The following is a 22,788-nucleotide window of genomic DNA, read 5'->3' on the forward strand; positions in this document are numbered from 1 at the left end:
TAGAGATGGATCTCGGTAAGAAATTCTCCGGAAGGATTTTTCCCAATATAGAAGTTTGCACATATATGTGTGTGTTATTAAAATATGTCATCTGAGGGTAAATTATTAGATTTGGGTGTCAAAGGTTTCTGTTCAGGTTTGTTTGGATCAGGATCTTAAAAGTGTATTATTTGGAACTCCATAGAAAATATGGAGTAAAATCACAGCAGAAAAATATGTCTTATTTAAGATTTTACTCAAAGTATCTTAAAATGCATCAGACTAGAATGCTTAAATTTTCATTCACCGTTATGTTGTTTGATGTTGACGTCACTAACGCTGATAACCCTGTTTCAGTAACAAAGTGTTAAACCCAAGTACCTTTGGCTAAGTGTTTCAATCTAGAATTATTGGACTTATGTTATCGTTGGATGAGGAATTAAACGTTTAAAAAAAATCTTAGACGTGACCTTTATTAAAACTACGACCTGTGATTGAGACTGTGTACCAAAGTAGTCCCAAGACGTCATTGGCCACAACACACCCGGGCGTTTTGTAAGTGTCCATCCGCCGATTTCCATGAACAATACAATAAAATGTAACACCATCGGAAAAAAGAGTTGTGGCCTTAAAATATGCTATAGAAATGCCTGTTTTTGAGTGATTTTAAAATACAAGTTGAAAATAATTATATATGGTGTTAGAGAGGCTAATTATTTTGATACATTTATCGAGTTCTCTTTAGTACGTGACTTGTATTGCATACGTACCACATAATATAAGCAATAAATGTTGTGGAACTACGCAATTGCCCGGTTCTCTCTCAGCAGTTATGCAAATAGATTAAGAGTCTGGTCGCTTGAAGTCAAAGTTTACGTATGGCGGAAGAATACACCGGAAGGTGAACTCTCACTATAAAGACCGGACCTTGTTTTTTCTTTACCGGCATTTCGTCAGTCCTACCGACCGGTAAATATTTTTTCGGGAATCAAAGCAAAGTTTGGGTTATTTAATTTTTAATTTATAAAAGCGAACTACAAAATGCCTGGGTATTCCGATAGAGATCGCGGCAGAGACAGGGATAGGGGGTAAGTACCTTCTTTATTCGGTTTCCTCTGTGTGTTAATAGAACTTCCAAACGTTTATCAATTCCGGTGAAAATGTGTTATTGTTAGCTGAAGTAATTTTAATCTAATCGTTTTACATGGCGAAGATACCTGCTAACCCCCAAACTGCCTTTGTTGTAGGCCTAATCCGGTCAGTATAGCCTGTTGTCTTGTTCTGAGGCCCTCTATGGCCTCGTGCTCACCAGCCTTGTTCCACTAGCTTAATGCTAACTAAATGCTTAATGCTAACTTTACGTGGGCTCCCTTTGTGTTGTTAATTTTTTAGACGCTCTACATTTTACACCGAGTCGACCTTTATGTGAAATGTAATGTAGGGTTTTGCTCACATGTTTGTTTTACTGGATGTCCCTTTCGCTATTCGGAGTAACAGCCGATGCTATTAACGTCCGCCGGTTTGCCATGTGGCGACACAAATTCGGATGCAAAATGCCGGCCTTGGATTTTTTTTTTAGCGGTATAGTAATTGTGTAGGTATTCGGTCCTTAGCGGTTTACATGTTGTATTAAAGTTGGATTTTACGGGCAACAAATAATTCTGACGAGACGTCAAATTGTGAATCGCAGCTATGGCGGTGGGCCTCCCCGCTTTGGTGGCAACCGTGGTGGAGGCGGTGGTGGAAACAAATACGGCAATCCTGGAGACCGTCTGCGGAAGAAACACTGGAACCTGGACGAGCTCCCCAAGTTTGAGAAAAACTTTTATCAACAGCATCCCGATGCCGCTAGAAGATCGTTGGTATGTAGCCGGTTCCGGCAGATTTCATTATAATATCACGTAAGCTCCACCTTACACGTGTTGCTGTTACACAACCGCTAATGGAGGCACTTTTTTTTTTTACAGCAAGAAGTTGAGCAATATAGACGATCTAAAACCATTACATTTAAGGGAAGAGAATGTCCCAATCCTATTCTAAAATTCGAGGAGGCAAGCTTTCCATGTACGTGTTAAACAAACGCAATATTATCTCAGAAATGAAAAGTTTGTCCATTTTAATGCTTTTCTCCCATATTCTCAGCTTATGTGATGGATGTGATCAACAAACAGAATTTCACAGAACCGACCCCTATTCAGGCTCAGGGCTGGCCTCTTGCGCTCAGTGGCAAGGACATGGTTGGCATTGCACAGACTGGCTCTGGCAAAACACTTTCTGTAAGTTACTTCCTGTTTAGTGATTAATCTATACTTGCACATTGATATGTTTAGCTCACAAAGAACTTTATCCATTTGGTGCTTTGCAGTATCTGTTGCCTGCTATTGTGCACATTAACCATCAAGCATTCCTGGAACGTGGAGATGGTCCCATTGTGAGTACGCTTGTACTGCCCAGTTGTGTTGATTTGCACTTCTTACACCTGTACTGAATTCTGATTTCTCCTGTCCAGTGTCTGGTGCTCGCACCAACTCGTGAGCTGGCACAACAGGTGCAGCAAGTGGCTCAGGAATATGGCAGAGCTTCTCGCCTTAAGTCCACCTGCATCTATGGTGGTGCTCCCAAAGGGCCCCAGATCCGTGACCTGGAAAGAGGTTTGATGGTTTATAGTTTTGGATTTTTGTCAATTTGGAGGATGTAGAGTTTTCACAAAGCTGTTCTCTTTAAGGTGTGGAGATCTGTATTGCCACTCCAGGAAGGCTCATTGACTTCCTTGAATCAGGAAAGACAAATCTCCGCAGATGCACTTACCTTGTGCTGGATGAGGCAGACAGAATGTTGGACATGGGTTTTGAGCCACAGATCCGGAAAATTGTCGACCAAATTAGAGTATGTTTTCAACGTGGTAAAATGTTATGCGTTTGAAATGGGACGCTCTTGCAGTACGATGGGGCCACACTAACTTTTCATTTCTTAGCCGGACCGTCAAACTTTGATGTGGAGTGCCACTTGGCCAAAAGAGGTTCGTCAGTTGGCCGAAGATTTTCTAAAGGAATATGTACAGATCAACATCGGTGCACTGCAGCTTAGTGCCAACCACAACATTCTGCAGATTGTGGATGTGTGCAGTGATGGAGAGAAGGAAAACAAGTGAGTTTATGCAGCCATAATAGTAAAACTACACGAACCCATTTGCCAAAAGTTAATAAAGTTAAACATCTTCAGAATGCAACCTTTTCCATTGCATAATTTAATCCCCCCCCCCCCCCCTTCCCCCAAAGACTTATTCGCTTGCTTGAAGAAATTATGAGTGAAAAGGAGAACAAGACCATCATATTTGTGGAAACGAAGAGGCGGTGTGATGATCTCACCAGAAGAATGAGAAGGGATGGGTAAGTGACATTCTTGTTTGCTTTTCAAAACTGATGTTGCAAATCTAACTTCCACTATTCATGTAGGTGGCCAGCTATGGGCATCCATGGAGATAAAAGCCAGCAGGAAAGAGACTGGGTTCTCAATGGTATGTTCACAGATTCATCACAGGTTATTCGGAGGTTTTAGTTATTAATTCCTTTTGTCATTTCAGAGTTCAAATATGGCAAAGCCCCGATCCTCATTGCCACTGATGTTGCTTCCAGGGGTCTAGGTCAGTATCTTCCCACATAATTGACTTTTACTATATTTAAAAAGAAAGTATATTTGCTTTCTTTAACTCTTCTGCTTCTTTCTGAGTTTCTCCCCTGGCCTGAAGGAGCAGTCTGTGTGGCAGGGCCTTGGCATGACAAGCCCAGGTTCTCCAGAGGGGGAAGGAGGATTCTTGGAGGTGTCCTGACTGGTGAGGCATGGGTCTCCCTGTCATGCAGATATACAGAGGTGACGAGGCCTGAGTGCAGCAGAACGCACCGGCCTGCTCAAAAATGGGGGGAACACGTTGAGTGCTGGGCTCAGTTCCTTCCTCATGTTCTTCTGTTTTCTGGCAATGGACTGCTTTCTACACCCAGGCTAAGTGTTCCAGCTCAAAGCACGGTTACATGTACCTATTGTCTTGCTTGTACATTTGAAACATGCCATGAAAACCTCAGAATTTTTTTTTTGAGAGGGCGGGGGTCCTCTATTCTTTTTTTTGTTGCAAGTCTTGCTGTGAAGCATGGGTGGCTTTAACATTGCAGTTCTCTAAATGAAGCAGTCCCAGTTGAATCATTCTTCACCTCTGTAAAGGCATGGCTACTGGCGCATTTGTGACAGTGGGACATGGCTAGTCGGACAGAATCCAAGCTCGCACTCCTCCCTCACCTGCGTTTCAAAGTCATGTCGAGACCTGCCAACAAGAGACATTATGGTCAAGTGAACACTGGCTCTGGGAAAAATCTTGCCATGACAAGTGGGTTGTGCCTCTTGGAGGCATCCCGCATATTGTCAGAGATAACTGCAGCGTGAGCTTAAGTAATTCTGCACACTAAGGGGCAGTACATGCATAGAAACTGTTTGGGGAACATCTGTTGGTCAATGTGTTGCAATGGGAATGAACTAGTGAGTGCATACTCCTGAGATGGGTAAGACTTCCTGATGTTGGTTTTAAGCCAGGAGGATGTTTTTGTTTTAACTGGATTGAAAATTGTGCATTGTTTCTTTTCCTGCAGTAGTTTCCCCAGGGACAAAATGTCTAATTGTATTTTTGAAGACTAATCGGTTATATCTTTTTGAGCTGAGTTTTTCGAGCTGCTTGTTTCACAGCAGTACTAACTTGTGTTCTTTGATCTGGTTGTTGTTGTGGCTCTGGCACACCTTTTGTGCTATCATCCATTTCTACTGTGCCACACTTCAACATAATCTTGCAGATGTTGAAGACGTGAAATTTGTCATCAACTTTGACTACCCAAACAACTCTGAGGACTATATTCATCGTATTGGCCGAACAGCTCGTAGCCAAAAGACGGGGACTGCTTATACCTTCTTCACCCATAACAATGTGAGACAGGCAGGCGACCTTGTCTCTGTGCTCCGTGAAGCCAACCAGGCAATCAACCCCAAGCTCCTACAAATGGTGGAAGACAGAGGTGTGTATCACAGAAACTCCTGTAGTTATTGCTGTCTTTTGTGTCCATTCTAAAGGGTTAAATCTCTGGATAGTTGGATCAAATACAGTCTAATTTGTAGAAGTATTTGTGCTTATCTGAACTGAACCAGTGAGTCTGCCAATACTATCAGTTTAGCAAGCAGTGACTACAATAATGGCATTGTTTTGATTGCAGGGCGGAGAGGAGGCAGGGGTGGCGACTTCAGAGATGACCGGCGGGATCGATTCTCTGGAAGGCGTGACTTTGGTGGTTATAGGGACCGCGATAACAATCGGGGTTATGACAAATCTTTTGGCGCAAATTCTCAAAATGGTGGTTATGGCGGCAGTAATGGCACCAGCAATGGTTTCACTGGCTATGGCAATGGACAGTCAACTTTTACCAACCAGACAGGAGCGTTTCCAGGCCAGAACAACTTCCAGGCCCAGCAGTTTCCACCAAGTAAGAATGGTGCTCAGCCTGCTGCTACCCACACCCCATTTCCTTTCTCTCAGACACAAGCGCTACCACAGCACCCTACACCGCTGGTGCCCTATGCGATGCCACCTCAGTTCACTCAGTAAAAGCCCATACACTTGGAAAAAATATTTATTCCTTTTGTCTTGATGTAGGTTTGACATTTAATCTAGATTTTTTTTATGCCACAGGGGTACAATAGATTCAATCCTATGAAATGTAAGGTCTGCAGTGCAGCATTAATGATGCACATTTTTCATCCTTTATTGCATATTTGTTACATTCCTCCGTAATATTTGTACTAGGTAATTGAAAATGTTTTTTTTTTTTTTTTCTTTTTTTTTTTTCTTCCTTGATGTCTAAAAGTTGCATAAGGCTTCTCTTAAAAGTGCACTGCATGGTCTTCAAAATAAAACCGAAACAAATTATATTGGCCTGGTCTGTTTTGTGTTGGTGTGGCGCAAGGACGTTACCTTGGCAACACTCGGTACTAATCTCAACCAGTAGGTGTCGGTGTTGGCCTTCATTATCTTCAAGACTGGTTCGGTGCATCTCGTCATTTTTAACACTCCCCCATAGATGGGTCCTATCAGGTATGCATAGATTTGTACACCGGGTGTTGGCAGCTCAGTCTGGACTGGGCTGAGAAGCGGAGGGTTCCCTGGTCAAGCCCCACTGCAGACAAAACATGAAAGGGGTTGCTGTCAGAAACTGTTTGTCTATGAAAATGGTCACTCTTGAGGATTGAAAAGCTCTTTTTCACACGGAATGAATCTAAATTAAACAATTGGTGACCTTGCTGGGCTATTTTAATTTTTAAAATACCAAGTTCCTTTTTTTATTTCTTGGAATAAGAACATAGAATACCAAAAACATACCAAAATCACTAGTTCCAGTGTTTGGAAATGGCTCAGTACATAGATGCAGATTGGAGATGTTGCACGGCAGGGTTATGGGTGTGACTCTTTTTTTTTTTACATATTTACAGAGCGTTACTCTAGAAGCATGTGTGGAACTCACTGTAAATAAGTGCCATGAAAAGAACTGCCTTTTGTTTTCAGTTGAATATGTGACAACCACACCCTGGTACTATACTGACGATTGTTAAACATTTCTGATATGGTTTAATGTAACATTTGGGTGGAGAAAATTTACCCAAACACAACAAACTGTGACACTAAACTACAGTTGAATATGGCTCCTGGACAAACCATGCTTATCCTTGACTGATTGCACAATGTGGAATTTAAACAGGTGGGCTATGCACTATGACACCTTTGTAACATTAAACAAGATCACTGACACTGTTTAGTTTACAATTTCATTTGAATAATTAATTTGTTTTTTGCCAGTTTGGATCAAATAACATTTGTTTTTTTGTAAATGTAGGATTGGATTGAAACAAGAGCCTTATCTCAAATAGTGTGCTTGTATATATGAAGCTTATGGACTAAAACTTAGCCCTGTGTTACTGTCACCAGTCCATATGCACACCCATCCATCCTTCCATCCATCCATTGACCTTTACTACTACTATGAATAATATAACATCAATTGTCTAATTGATTCCTTTATCAGTAGCTTTCAACTCTTTTCTGTTATTTCAATTATAGCTCATATCTAAACTAACAAAAAAAAATCCATCCCATTACCTTCCACCTCTGCAAAACAGTAGCATGATTGAACACTTGATCATATCTGATTGATAAAGAAAATCCCTAATTACATGTTGATTTCCCCAGAATGAAGGAGATTCCAACGCTAACCTGTCCTTTGTTCTTCACTGTGCATCATTTGGTATGTGGTTACAGTGGACTGTTAAAGTGCTGCATTTTGCAATAGCCCATGTTGTATCTGCACCCTGGCAGTATATGGTGTGGGTCAGAGTTACTAAGGTGGGTGCACACCAAACACGCCCACTGCCATCAACCACAATGTTAAAGTAACTTCTTACCAGTCACATTAACTTCTTACCAGTCATTTTATTTCTGAAGCCGAGGTGAGCCAACACGTTCACATGCTTTCCTGTCAAATACATGACTGAGCAAGACAAATGCTGTTTGTGCACTGGTTTTGCATACTTTCTTCCCCCTCAACATGCTTGTATCTTTTTTCTTCAGACCTTGACTCCCGACAGAGATAACTTTCCAGGGTGTGTGTTGATTACATGTGATAAATGAACATAGTCTGACACGTCCCTTTCAAGTTGAACAATCATGTAAATATTAAACCGATCACATGCATTACCAGGGTTTGGCTGTTTAACAACTGATTTGTTTTCAGGATTAAACCAGCATTTTGTTTTCTTTTAACTTTAGCTGCTGCATCAGTTGTGATCCCTGTTTGTTATATAATGTGTTTTATATGCAGATGTGTGTTCAGACCTCTCCACAAAAAAGTTCTTCTAGTTATTGTAAGCAAATGAGTTTAGTCTATTGGCAGTCTGAAGTTAAAAGAAAACAAAATGCTGGTTTAATCCTGAAAACAAACCTTCCAAAGTTAGCAGGAGAGATGCCAGGATGCTTTCAGCCCACCCCAGATACCCTTCAACAAAATATCAAACCCCCAAATGTTCAGATAGGTCCTTGTGATGGGTTGGCAACTCGTCCATTATTTTAGTTTTTTGCTCTTTAGATAACAAAGTCAAACAGAGCCGCAGGATCATGAAACAGGTCGTTCCGGTCCGCTCCACTGGTGTTTGACACACCTGCATATGTGGGAGGAGCTGAGACAGGTGGACTTTCCTTGTACACAGGGAGGAGTGGAAGCAGTGATAGTGACACCACAAAGGACAAGAAAGTAAGGAGAGAGTGAGTTGCTGGAAAGAACACATTCAGATTCAATTTACAGGAGCAGGCCTGATTGCTCTCCAACATGTCTAAGGAACAAAGCCCTGTCAAGATTAGCAGGTATGTTGTGCCACCTTCTACTCTGCGCAGGCAAGCTTATTCTTCCTGCATTTTTGCTCTTATTAAACGGCCCAAAACTGTTCCCACTCGTTTTCTAGATTCCGAGCATTTCATTTCCAGTTTAAGACAATAAAGTGTTTCATAACTGCATCCAATCAGCTGCACTCTAATTCTGATGTGACAGAATCTAAAGCTGCTTAGTGCTGTGTGGTAGAACCAGTGGTTGTTTGTGCAGTGAAATGTTGACTCAGGGAGTCATTAATCATGTTTTTATAAAGTGAAGCATTGAGCTCAAATTGTCGTCAGAGGGGTTTATTTCCAAACAAGGTGGAATGGTTGGTAACTTCTACAGAGTTGCTCCATCAAAATTCTGGGGAGTGGTCGGGCAGGTTCACTTTATTGCTAATTACGCTGGCACTTGAGTGAGTGAACCAGTCACTCAGTCCACAATAAAGTGCTGCCTAACCTGTAGTTGTGGTTTCAGTTGTGTGGGTGTAAAGTGACTCCAGTGGTCAATGTTCCCACTCATTAGACCATAGATAAATGCCTGGAACCTGTGCTGTGATGAAGCCATACCTGTTTGTAGAAACTTAACTGGATAAATACCAGCCCTGCAGGTGTGTAGTAATAACTATGGAATGTCACAACCTCATCAATGGCAGCATCAATCTGATAAGAGGAAGTAGTGGGGCAACATTCCTGACAGGAACGCCTCCCAACCTCACCCCATAACATACCAGTGCTCCTCTGACCAGGGTGTGTGCGCAGTCTAAATAGCTGCCATTCATATTGCAGAAAAGGAGCAATGGCAGAAAATAGGCGTGCAGAAAATGAAGCAACATACCAGTAAAAGAATGGAATGCCTTCATGTTCACCTCTGACACAGTAGCTGTAAATGCAATAATTTGTTTACAACAAAAGGTTAAAAAACACAATTACTATTAAACCTGTGTTTATCAAAATCAGTTCACCTAACTTTTAATCATTTATCCAGACTGATACTCAGCAACAGCATTAGTTGTAATTCCCTCAAGGGTGTTGGTTTGAGTTTCGTACCTGTAGAACTACTTTCACAGAGGAACACACATTTCTTCCCCCAGCACAAGGACATGATAACTGCAGTGCAATCATTCTTTTCTGACAGTAGAAAAAAAGTTGTCACTTTACAACAGTGCAGCTATTATTTGAAATGGCTTCTAATCCCAAACCAACAAACAATGAGTTTGCAAAAAAATACACCGCTGAAAATGAGTTTCTTCCTTTATTTCATCCACTTTAATGGGCTCTCCTCATAAGAGGGCACCTACTTTAACCTACTTTGTTCTCATAGTTCCTGTATTTAGGAATTGTGGTTTTTTAAAAGTTTGACTTGTGCTGACAGTGACTTGTGTTTCTATTCAGAACTCAGGCCAATGAATTGGCTCTGCTGATCTCTCGCATGCAGTTGAATGCAGACCAAGTAGAGAAGAACATCCTGCAGTCAGAAGAGAGGCTCGCTCTGGTAGGAACTCCAGGCTGCAGAGTCCCATTGTCATGATTACCTCCTCTTCTCTTACTTCCCTTCTTTACTGGTTATTGCATTATTGGCCACACTTTTGCCCCCCCCCCCCCCCCCCCCCCCCTCAACCTTATCAAATACAGCAATATTTGGCAATTAAGGATAATGGGTGTGTGATATTGATAATACATATATTTTGTATTTTATTTTATTTTTGCAAGTCAAATTTATTCTGATTAAATACATTCAGTATTGTGAAAACAAGATCTAACTAAAAGATAATGAAATCCTGGCAACAATAATCAGCAGTTGTGTTGATTTGTACTTTAGTGCTTTAAAATTATAAGTGTGAGTCTATATTTGCTGTTTCGACAGGACGCTGAGCGTGATGACAAGAACCTGCCACTGATGCACCAGAAGGTGAATGCAGACAGCCTGGTGGAAGCTGAGGTTTTGTTGAAGGAGCTTTTCATGGATGTGGACAAGGCCAAGAAGCTGCAGCACCCACAGGCTACTGAGATTGAAAGAGAGTGAGTCTATACTACATAGGGTGTGCAGAAGCTCCTAAAACTTGATGTGCTCTTTCCACATTCCATCTTTCAGCAAGTAGAAATATTCAGTCTGATTTTTTTAAAGTGTGAAAAACCTGCATGAACGGTGGGCAAAGGACTGTGGCACTTTCAGAGAGCTGTACAATCAGTTACCAGATTTGGAGTTGAAGCAAAAGATTGACTGGGGTCCTCTGCTAGATGAAAAGCAGGTCAGGCAGAACCTCAGTTCATTCATTCATGTTTTTTACCTTACATCCTCATAGTCATTTTATAGATGTATGCTTCTTTGGTGCTGTCACTTACAGAAACAGTTAGATGTGGAGCCATTTGGCCCCAACCTGGCTGATGTGGAGAAGCAGATTGCAGCACATAACATTCTCCATCAGGCAATCCAGTCCTACAGTGCCCAGTTGACCCCAGACAGCATCACATCACAGGTACTTGTATACATCAACACCACTGATGGATTTGGCTCTGATATAGTTCAGGTGGCTCTGTATCTGAGGCAGGTTAGTAAGATACACATAATATTGGATCATTTTTATTCAAGAAATATTTATATTGGAGACCTTTTATTAAGGAATTACAAATCATTTAAAAAATGTGACATCTTCACTATTATGAGTTGCTACAACATCTAACTCAAGCATTGTTAATGTTTCAAGAGCTGTTTACATGCCTGTGTGACATTGTCAGTTCTCTTTTTTTAAAGGAGCAGTACACTACCCTCAAGGACAAATATGCTAAACTTTATGTGAGTTCAGCTTTTGAATTTAGAGTTAAAAGACCGCACTTCATTAATGCTCACAGGAAAATGATGGTGGTATATCTGGCATGTCTGGTCTGTAGGAGAGCTCCCAGCAGAGGCGAAGCAACCTGGCCTCTTTGTATGAATACATGCAGAGCTGCAGTAAAGAGCTGGTGTATCTGTCAGGGCAGCAGGAGAGGATCCTGCAGAGAGACTGGAGCGACCTCATGTCTGACCCCCCCAGCGTTCGCATGGAGTATGAAGTGAGCAGCTCCTGATGATGAGCTAACTGCTGGTGGCTTTATTTAAAACTGGTTAACATGTTAAAGATAAAGATTTGCTTCAATACTTACACCAAATTCCTCATCATTTCACATCATCAGCAGGTCATATAAATAGAATTTTGTCATGGTTTTAAAATGGCAAAAAAATATTATAGAAAGCCCAAAAGTAATGCCAATAAAGAAGTGTGCTGTTGTGCTGACTTGTAATGAAGCTATTTTATCATTCTTTGAATAAAATCTATGCTATATCAAATTGTTCAGCACATTAATTGGTTCTATTATATTGATTAATTAATCTAATTTATTAATTAAATGACTGAACATTTTTATATTTCATATTTATGTGTACTTTCAGAAATTCAAAAATAATGGGCTGCTTGCCCACGAGAGTGAGGTGAATAAGTTACAAGATGAAGGAGATCGGCTTGTTGAAATCATCAAACACCCTGGCAGCCCAGCGATCACAGTACGTCTGTCTCACACGATTGTCAACATGATCAGTGTGACAAATTCTATTTAAACTCAAATGCTTGAGCCTGCTTCTTTTTCTTCCTAAACCAGGTCCACAGAAACGCAATGCAAAATGAGTGGCAGGCATTTCTCAACTTGTGTTTGGCTCAAGAAACACACCTGGACAACATTGAAGATTACAAGAAGGTAAAGAGCCGTGTTGTCTTACCATGTCACCCCATTCAACAAATCCATTAAATATTTACCAAAGCTTTTTGTTCTTCAAACCAGTTCCAACTTGATTCAGATATGTTGTCCGACTCCCTGACCAGACTCAAAGCAAATATGGACCCTAAATCTCTGAACACTAAGAGCAACTCTGAGGTGCTGTTGGAGCTCGAGGTATAATTGATTCATTCTCACTCATTTATGCAGCTATGCAAATGTTGAATTTCCATTCATCTGGCTTACATTGTTGTTTACAGTTATATAACAAAAACTACAATAGTAATATAACATTATTATTGTTATATTAATATTATAATAATGCTGTTATATTGTTAATATGTTACATTTGGGGTTTAGCGACTTTGAAATATCTGTCTGAAGACAATTAGTTCTCTTGACATTGTAAACATGTAAGTTCAACTATTTACCCTAGTTCTATTTATCTTTCCAGTACGGTTTAAACTTTTTCCTCCCAAATGGTAGGGTTTTTTTAGGATATTTTGAGAACAAACTGCAGAGCAGTCAGACTGTAGGTTAATAGTCTTAATTGCAAGCCTTATTGTAATATCAAAATAATCGTCATTGTAAAAAAAAAATTAAAAAAAATTCACATTTAAAATTGAACTCTAGTAAAATTTAAGCCAATATGAATTTGCCCCAGGTTATTTAGTAAAAAATGAACTTTATAGGCTGGATTGTCTGCATCTGTTTGTTAAAAAAAATACAATTTGTCTAATTATGCATTTTCATTAGTGCATTGCACAGTCATCCTGAAAAATCAGTTAAAGCATCTCTGATAACTGCAGATGTCCTTTCAGTTCATGTGTTTTCTCATCTTTAACTTTAGGGAGATGAGCCAGCAATGAAGAGGAATGAGCAGCGTCTGTCTGCCCTGAAGGAGCTGGGCAGCCGCATCCCACCTCTGAAGCAGCGTCGAATCCATCCCACCAAACTCACCACTGCAGTATCATTGTGTGACTGGGTGGATGGAGAGGTGTGATTGGAAGCCACGTACACTATTAAACCTAAGCTGTCCTTCATATCAATAGAATCACATTCTCTTTTCCATCATAGGAAATGGTGAGGCGTGGTGAGAGACTGACCCTGAAGTCCAACGCTGATTCTAAAAACTGGGAACTTGAGACACTCAGTGGGGTGGTTAAAACCCTTCCAGGGGCATGCTTTATGATTCCACCACCAGATGTGGAGGCCCTGGATAAAGTAGCCAGGTAACGGTCACAAATCAGTAATAAGACCTGTAGTGTGTTCTAACAAACTTTTATCAAGTTTAGTCTGTGAATGCACTGCTGAAATGAATTGATTTTTCACTCTGACTTTCATTATCATATTTCCAAAGCTTAATGCAGCTTGTATACCACACCCCAAACCCACCATTGGCCTTTTAAGTAATTTAAAAGCATAACTATAAATGATTTAATTTAAAATAAATTAAAAATTGCTCCTCCCTGAGGTCATTCCTGGATAGTCTGTGCCGTCCATCCACATGCCTGCTAGGTCTGCCCAGCTACAGCCACAGTTGGATGATACCCTCCTAACACTGTGTATCAAACTCAGAGCTGCAGAGTGAAAATGGCACAAATCCCCTTCACCTGAAGATCTTGAGAGCTACCAGTCTCTGTTGTCCTCCTTGTCTTCTGGCATCACTCCTGCAAAGTAGTTGTTTTACAACTCCTTTAAAACCCTGCTTAACCCTCCTCCTCCTCGTCCTGCAGCTAACCTCACAGCTGACTCTTTTGCTTCATTCATCACTGCTTCACAGCGTTCTCCACAACTCCACACCATCTCTCCACTGGGGTCTCCCAAGCCTTGGTGCTGGAGCTGCTGCTCTTTGCCATGTATATAAGCCCTCTGGGGCCACATGGTTTTTCATAACACTGCTATGCAGATGACACCCAGCTGTACCTGCCGTTTCCCCCAGATAAACTCTCAGTCTCAAATAAGATCTCAAACTGCCTCTCACACATATGTGCATAGATGTAGGACCACCACCTCCAACATAATCTTGGTAAAACCGAACTCTTGGTTTCTCCAGCACAACCAATCCCTTCATCACAACAGTGAAAAAATTGGCACCTTGTCCCAAAATCTCCAGCTTGCATTTTTACTTTGGGAGGCAAAGTCCTCATTTCACTTTTACTGTATGCTTGGTGTTTACCATTTCAACATGAAATCTTTATTTTTTATCTTGTCCTTTTAATCGCGATGTATTAACAAGATATGCGATTACAGAGCTTATAATGGATTTTGAAGAAATTATCTGTGTTCAGTTTGGACAGAGAATTTAGGGAGCTGCAGAACAATAGATCTAAACTACTGGTGTCTTTGAAGAACCCAACTACAGAGGTACTTCATGTTAAAAGGACAGGTAAGACGAAATAGTAATAAAATCCACAATTCTGTTATGAATTGGATGAAGCATCTGGGTTTGTTTAAGCTTCACTCTATAATTGTTTTAACTGATCATTCTCAGTCCCAGTACAAAGTGTTCCGGAGGATCCTAAAGCTACAGAACTTTCCAGGGAAATTGATGACATAAACAAAACCTTGGATCAGTGCAACATCAAAATCCTGAGTCAGCTCAGAGTGCCACTGGACAACCAGAATCCTGTACAAGACCTGGAGAGAAGGCTGCAAGAGTATGAGGTCATCCTGTGTACATTGCGCACACTTATACCTGCCTGTTTATTATGTTTCTGACTCTTGTTTTATAAAATTGTTCTCTTTAGAAATCTGCACGGACTATAAAAAGACTGGATTCAGAAATGTCTTCCATCCAAAGAGATGTGGGACCTGTTTTGGCAAAGAATCCTTCAGGACCAATAACTTCATCCCTTCTTCCTAAGATGAGAGCCACCAATGATAAGATTGATGACATCAACAACCTTATCAATTTGTCTAATAAAAAGTAAGAAAGTCAGAAAAAATACATCACGTTTATATGTCAGCTTCATCATAAAGGGATTGATTTTTGTCCTTAGTCAGATTTTCCTCAATGAAAACTTCATTCAATGGTTTGCTTTAAAATATTAATTGTGGAAAAATATACTGAAAGGTTTTGTTGTTGTGGTTCAACAGAGTATCAGCCTCGATGTTCCTCGAGAAGCAAATACACAAAGTGGATAGCATTGTTTCTGGCTTTGAGGAGCAGCTTGCAAAAGATGGCGTCATTCATGACAAACCCAACACACTCCAGACTTGCAACCAGCAGCTGCAGGTGTTGTAACAATTTGACCATTAAATTCAGATGTAGAACAATTTTAGGAAAAGGCGATATCCCAGTTTAAACAAATTTTTGCCATTTTCCCCTATTTAAACTAATAAATGAATACAAAAAATTAATATAAAAACTATTGCAAATACTATTTTACATTATAATTTAACAGTGACTAATGAGGTACAGCCGCTATGTAGCAATTGAAATATGAAATATGTTTTTGTTTGCTAAGTAATCAGTTAGCAGTTTGTCGAATGTGGCATTTTTAGGACCTACCTGAATCTCATGCACCCATCCTCATTTAGAAATGATAATGGTATCCAAAAATTGATTAAAATTGTAATATTTCTCTTGATTTTTATTCTTCTAAATTTTAAATATTTTTTCTCTACATGCAAAGTAGAGTCTACAGACGGATGTTGCTTCAAAGAAGAATGAGTTGGTTCTGTTGGGCAGAGATCTGGAGATGGCAGAGCAGGCATGTAACCCCCTGGAACGGAGTTTTACTGAATACTGTCCTGACATCTGCCACCAACAAAATAAGGTGAAGAGGCTGAAGAACCGATACACAATGATCAATAATCAGCTTCAGGAAAGGTGAGTCATGGTGGCATCCTGACATACATGATGTACTTTACCATGGACACATTTGATTAGTGATGACAAATATTCTTTTGTTTTATTCATCAGAATTGCTCTGGTAAAGGAAGCAGCCAATAAAAATCAAGATTTCCAGAATGCACTCCAATCATTGGATTTTTTCTTGATGAATTTGCCCAATAACACAATCAAGCCAGCTGATAATACAGCACAGATAACAGCCAAACTGAACTCTCAAGAGGTTTGTAGGAAAACAATTATACTGATCGTCTTTTTTCACTAATTCCCTAATTCTCAGGAATTACATTCACACTAATGATTGCGTAGATGCCCTTCTTGGTCTTATGTGTTATGGTTTGGGCATTTCATGTCTCACATAGAAAATAGTGATGGATATCAAGAAGAAGTCAAGTGACTTGGATCGTGTTAAAGGTCTTTCCCGTGATCTCCAGAACATCCTTAATGTGAGTTTAAAGACTATACTCCTTTTTCCATCTTAAATATTACCCATTCTCATCCATGATCAATATACTTTCTCTTAGGAATATGAAGTAAAGTCAAACACTTATCAAAGCACTCTAAATGAGGATGAGGATGGTGAAGATGATGATGATGATGATGATGACTATGAGCCAATTCCAAGGAAATTTAAAAGTTTGACCTTGACTCAAGCTGTACAGCAGAAGGTACATTATAAACAATCATTTGTAATGTTTAGTGTCCTTAATGGTTGTGCAGATGACTGATGTATATTGCAGCCTATATTTGATTGAAAAAAAGCTCTGGGTACGTTTGACTAGGATTCAAAATGTCAATCAAACCCAAGTACAAAACTTTTTTGGGCGAATTGGACTTGCATTTAGACTCCAATGCTGGCAATTTGAGCCTGGGATCAGCTGTGACATTGGTCTCACATTGGATGCTTCTTTTTGTTGGTGATGCAGGAAAAAGATCTACTGAACCTGTACTCTGAAGTCAGTGGAGAGAATGACCAACTCCTCAGTCAGCTGGAAATAGCAAAGGACATCAAGGCTAGGGTATGATGTTTTGAAATTAATTTAAAAAAAATAGTACGGGCAGGACAGCATTGTTTTCTGTTCATTTTCTCTTTGGTTGGTTTAAATAGTGTTTTTTCTATGTCCTTTATTCAACTAATTCACAGAATGAAGATACAATTCATCATGTTGTCATCAGTCAACAGCTGCAGCTACAGAGCCAGAAGAAGGACCAGGAGGCGAGTGAAAGCCTGAAAAATGAACTAAGTGAAGAAATTTCTAGGCGTATCCATGCTGAAAAAGACCTTGAAACATATCGAAGGAGACTCGTCTCTCTAAAAAACAGAAGAGGTGTGGAGAGAACAGAGGAAAAGGAAGTGGTACATTACTACCGTGATCCAAAACTGGAGATGGAATTACAGTCCCTGAAAAATCGGATCAAGGATGATGCTGTGAAAAGGTCAAAAGCCCATGGTGAGATTGACATTTATAAAGAGAAGGTTGTTCTGTTGGAAAAGCAGCTGCAGAAAATCGAACCCAAGCTTGTGACTAAGGTATTGACAGAATATGAGAGAGACCCTCAGCTTGATAAAGAAGCTGCCAAGATGAGAGATGAGATACTGCAAATAAAAAAGGAGCTTCAAACTAAAGACACTCATGTAGTTAGAGTAAAAAATGAGATGTCAGTTCTTTATCAACAGAAACCCAAAATCAGGGAGAAAGTAGTAAAAAAGGAGGTTTTGAAGACTGAAAAGGATCCTGAAATGCTGAAAGCTGTCCTTAACCTCAAGGGATCTATTACAGAAGAGGAATCCCATTCTCATGCGATTAATGAAAACATTTTTAGCACAAGGGGACAAATAAATACACTAGAGAGAGTCATTTCCACTATTCAACCCAAGATAGTCACAAAGGTGATAAAAAAAGTGCAACAAGATCCAGAAACGCTTGAAGAGTCAAAGAAACTACGAATGGTTTTGGAAGAGGAGAAGGACGAGAATGTTATTTTGATGAAGGACCTGACCACACTTAAACTACGCTATGGGGAATTGGAGAGGCTGAAACCTAAAGTTGAGGTCAAGGAGATTATCAACGAGATCTACCGAGTTGATCCTGAGACAGAGGTTGAGCTAGTACGTCTGAAGAAAGAACTGCAGGAATTAAATAGAAATTGCACAAACTTGGAGAAGGAAATTAAGACAACCATGTCGACTCTGACATCCCTCCATGCTCAGAAGCCCAAAGTCGAATACAAGGAGGTCAACCGGGAAGTAATCAAAGAAGAGAAAAGCCCAGAAGTCATCAGAGAATTACAAAGGCTGAATAACCAAGTGTCCCGTTTGCAACTCAACTGTGAAACCACGTTAGAGTTGCTCACACGTCTACGAAAGGAAAGAGATCAGCTAAAAGCTGAAAAATCCAAGGTAGAGACTAATGTAGTCACTAGAGAGGTCATTAAATATGAGAATGACCCTCTTCTTGAGAAAGAGGCTGACAGACTGCGGAGGAATGTAAGAGAAGAAATTCAGCATCGCCGCAGTTTGGAGGAGTGTCTATTTGAGCTCCAAAATCAATACATTCTCCTTGAGAGGCAGAAACCAGAGGAGAAAGTCATAACGCAGGAAGTGGTGCGTCTTCAGAAGGATCCAAAGCAGATGCTGGAGCATGAGAAGCTAAACAAGAACCTGGATGATGAAACAAAATCCCGAAGAAAACTTGAGTTAGAAGTCAGGCAGTTTAGAGCCCTAATTCAAGAAAAAGAGGCTGCCCTAGCTCAGATGGATGATCACCAAAGGAAGATCCAAGTAGAGTCAGAACTTCGGCAACTAAAATCTCACATTCATGAACTGGAAAATGCTCCTCCACCTGTTGAGGAAAAGATTGTCATTGAGGAGGTTCTGAAAGTAGAGAGAGATCCTAAGCTGGAAAAACTTACCGATGACCTCCGGGCCAACGTGGAGGTTGAGGCCACCAATATTGCTCGCCTAGAAAGAGAAATACGCAACCTGAAAGTCAAATTGGAAATCCTTCTAAAGGAGAAATCAGTTGAGAAAGTTGTTCACAGAGAAATTGTTCGTGTTGAGAAAGATCCAGTGGTTGAGGCAGAAAGGGAACATCTAAGAGAGCTGGTTTCACAAGAGAGAAATCATAGGCGTGACCAGGAGGATGAAGTCCAAAACATCACCATCAAAATAAGCCAAATACAGTCAGTGAAATCTATGACTTCTCAGGAGGAGGCTGCACTCATCACCAACAGGGATGCTCTGCTAAGAGAGAAGGAGGACCTCCTAAAACAGATCAAAATCCTGGATGGTGAGAGACTCAACATTAGTGAAACCTTCCAGCAGCAGTCCAGGCGAATGAGTGAAAGAAAGCAAATGATACGTCAGAAGACCCTGAAAGCATCTTCTGAAGTCCAACACCTGGAGAAAGAAATTCTATCTCAAAAAGAGAAAATATTCCAGAGAGATGCAATTATCTTAGAGCTTCAAAACAACATTAAAAAAGAAGACCAATCTGAAACTCACACCAGAGAGACAAATCTGTCCACAAAGATCACCATCATGGATCCAGAAACGGGTAAAGACATGTCTCCGTATGAAGCATACATACAGGGTCTGATTGACCGTAACCACTACATTCAACTGTCAGAGTTGGAGTGTGATTGGGAGGAAATCACCTCAACTGGTCCTGATGGAGATGTTACGATTTTGCAGGATCGTAAAAGTGGGAAGCAATATTCTGTCAAGGATGCTTTGAGGGAGGGTCGTTTGTCACAGTATGATATGATGCGATACAAGGAAGGCAAACTTCATATTTCTGAGTTTGCCCTCCTCGTAGCAGGGGAAACCAAACAGCCCTACATCCCTGCAGTAGCTTCGCCAAAATCACCCAACAGATCCACTTCATTCTCTCCACTGAACTCTATGCATTCCTCGCTAAGGTCCTCCTACACAAAACTTAACTCTCAACAAAATGTAAGCAACCATAGTAGTTTAGGTCCTGATGATCATTTTCCCATCTCGGGAGTTGTGGACACCACCACTCACAGCCGGATGTCTGTGAGAAGCGCCGTGACCCGCAAACTCATTGATCCTGACACAGCTCTGAAGCTGCTGGAGGCCCAAGCAGCCTCTGGTGGGATTGTTGATCTCACCAAAAAGGACAAACTGTCTGTACACAAGGCAGTTGGACAAGGCTTAATTGACCAAGGCCAAATGTACAAGCTTTTGAATGCCCAGAAGGCCTTTACTGGAGTAGAGGATCCATCAACCAAAGAGCGACTGGCAGTAGCACAGGCAGCAAAAAAAGGGTATATGTCGGAAGAAAATGCCAGGAGGTACCTGCTGGCGCAATACTTGACCGGTGGGTTGGTGGATCCTTCCAGAGCGGGTCGCCTTTCTATTCAAGAAGCACTTGATGCGAGTCTGATTGACAGCACAACTGCTAGTGAGCTGCAAGATGAATCTTCTTACATAAAAGAGCTGGTCGACCCAATCACTGAAGAGAAGATATCATACAAGCAGGCCATAGATCGATGCAAGAAAGACATCACTACAGGTCTTCTGCTGCTTCCTGTAGCATCCACTGATGCTTCAAATACTCCATCATACTCAAACTATCAGTTTAGTGCTACATTTGGCCATATCTAGATGTTAGGTTTTGGTTTGCCTCGCTTTGTTGGCTGCAGGTGCTCAGTGTCATGATTGGATGTATATGATACAAAGTAATTACGCTCAAAAAAAGTACCTTCTTATTAAAAAGCACATGGGATTTCTTCCTAATATAATAGCATTAATTTTATCAATTACGCTAATGCAGTACATCCGAGTGTTACGTTTACAAGCTGTCATTTTTCTGTCATATTGTTTGAAATATTGAGTAAAGTTCATCCATAATCCAAGGTTTGTGTTATTGTTGTTAAACACGTCATTGCAGCATTAACAGGTTAATTAGAAGGGTTTAGGTTGTAATTCATTTAATGGCAATAATCCAGAGGATAGAACCTTGTATTTGAAGTACTGATTGTGGAATAATCCCTTTTATTATTAAAAAACAATCAATCCCCCAGCACTGACCAATTTTCCTGTGATCCCAGTTAAATATGCTCATATTTCTCAGTCACTTTTACCTGACTACAAATACTCGACTAGAACTGCAGTCGTCTAAAAAAAAGTCAAAATGTAATGTTCCATTTTAGATAACAATAACTCAGTTTAATTTCCTCTCAGCTGAGTATTCAAAGATCACTTAGTGGGTACTGCACTTGTTTTGGTGGGATATATTAAGAGTAAAATATAAATCCTAAACTATCAAGATTAACCATTTCATGTAAGTTTAGGGTAAGTTTAAATATAATTGAACACATTTTTATGATATTACGTTAGACGTTAGTGTACTTGTGTCTTTATCCAAGTTTAAAATTAAAACTGCTACTAAAACAAGTACAAGTCTTATTTTACTTATTATATTTATTATATCTTTAAATCCAATCAAAGCAGAAAGAGAGGAAATCAGCTTGATCCATTTCTTCACCTCATGTAACTGAACTTAATATGTATTGCCAGTAAAGCCTGAAAAGTCATGTCTAGGAATGATGGATTAAAGATAGAGATTAAATATGACTCACATCTTCCTGTACTGAGATTAACAAGGTCAAAGCAAAAGGACATGGACACTGACTGGAACAGAACTACACAAAGGTGCTTTAATATTACATGTCTTTATGTTATCATATCCTGCATTATGTAGAATTTGCACATTGATGTCTAATAATGTTGCTGTTATGATCAGAAGGAAACACACAGTCACTATTGCATTCTAATCTATGAATTTACAATCATATGTTCATATGAACAGAATGCCAGTGATCGATGTTCGCCGCACTTTGGTGTATTTTATTCTGCTCTGTTAGAGGGGGCACAAAGAACAGTGAAGAGTGGTATTTGTCTCAGATTTTATCCATATTTTTCATAATTATAGTATATTTTGGAAATTAATTCACAATTAAAAGACTGTAAACAATTTATGACAGTTGTTAATATAAGAATCAGACACAGATACATTTCCATTATCTTTCTTTTTTGAATATTCCACAGGAAAGGTAGATTAGTATTTCCTACAGCAAGCAGGCAATTTACTCAAAATAATGAAATAAATAGGAATAGTAGTAGTAATAACTTTTACTACAAAGCTGCTGTAGATATATTTGGTTCAAAGAAGGCAATCTATTACCGGAGATATTTTTAATACTCTGATATGTGTAGATTTCATTTTTACTTTTAAAACCAGCCATTACATCCTTGATAGTGAACTAATGGGGGTGTCTCTGAAGAATACCAGGCAAAAGACTGATGTGGGATCATGCAGCCTGTCTGCTGGCTCGTCTGTCTGACAGATTACACCAGACTGAAAGGACTTTGTGGGATTACATCATGCGACTGTCTGAAGGAGGCTGAAGTGGCCTTACTCTGCCTTGCAGTTGATGTGTGTGTGTGTGTGTGTGTGTGTGTGCGTGTGTGCGTGTGTGCGTGTGTGTGTGTGTGTGTGTGAGAGAGAGAGGGAGTTAGAGTGAGGCAGGCAGACAGACAGGCAGGCAGGCAGACAGACAGACAGACAGACAGACAGACAGACAGACAGACAGACAGACAGGCAGGCAGGCAGGCAGGCAGGCAGGCAGGCAGGCAGGCAGGCAGGCAGCTTACTCTCACAATGAAACAACACAAAATCATTAACAAAAGACCTTATAGTGCAGGTAATGCCCTTAAATTTCGGTGGCT

At 40.3% G+C, this 22,788-nt stretch overlaps 2 protein-coding genes across 2 annotated transcripts; both read left to right on the plus strand.

Annotated features, from left to right (window-relative positions):
• The first annotated feature begins 847 nt into the window (after positions 1-847).
• On the plus strand, positions 848-5,938 carry ddx5 (DEAD (Asp-Glu-Ala-Asp) box helicase 5). The gene is made up of 13 exons (XM_057014359.1): positions 848-1,067; positions 1,670-1,841; positions 1,947-2,043; positions 2,122-2,255; positions 2,345-2,410; positions 2,489-2,630; positions 2,705-2,865; positions 2,954-3,126; positions 3,258-3,368; positions 3,435-3,496; positions 3,563-3,622; positions 4,815-5,033; positions 5,229-5,938. Exons 1-13 carry the CDS (start codon positions 1,021-1,023, stop codon positions 5,615-5,617), a joined length of 1,833 nt encoding a protein of 610 aa, XP_056870339.1. The 5' UTR covers positions 848-1,020; the 3' UTR covers positions 5,618-5,938.
• A 2,328-nt stretch (positions 5,939-8,266) lies between these two features.
• On the plus strand, positions 8,267-21,079 carry evplb (envoplakin b). Its single transcript, XM_057015071.1, has 22 exons — positions 8,267-8,419; positions 9,821-9,920; positions 10,293-10,447; positions 10,554-10,677; positions 10,774-10,905; positions 11,181-11,222; positions 11,318-11,479; positions 11,856-11,966; positions 12,062-12,157; positions 12,242-12,352; positions 13,026-13,172; positions 13,253-13,407; positions 14,467-14,564; positions 14,670-14,842; positions 14,926-15,104; positions 15,275-15,413; positions 15,817-16,010; positions 16,104-16,254; positions 16,394-16,477; positions 16,556-16,699; positions 16,958-17,050; positions 17,176-21,079. Exons 1-22 carry the CDS (start codon positions 8,385-8,387, stop codon positions 20,659-20,661), a joined length of 6,111 nt encoding a protein of 2,036 aa, XP_056871051.1. The 5' UTR covers positions 8,267-8,384; the 3' UTR covers positions 20,662-21,079.
• Positions 21,080-22,788: the final 1,709 nt, after the last annotated feature.

The sequence above is a fragment of the Takifugu flavidus genome, chromosome 18, assembly GCF_003711565.1.
Source record: "Takifugu flavidus isolate HTHZ2018 chromosome 18, ASM371156v2, whole genome shotgun sequence".
Lineage (NCBI taxonomy): Eukaryota > Metazoa > Chordata > Actinopteri > Tetraodontiformes > Tetraodontidae > Takifugu > Takifugu flavidus.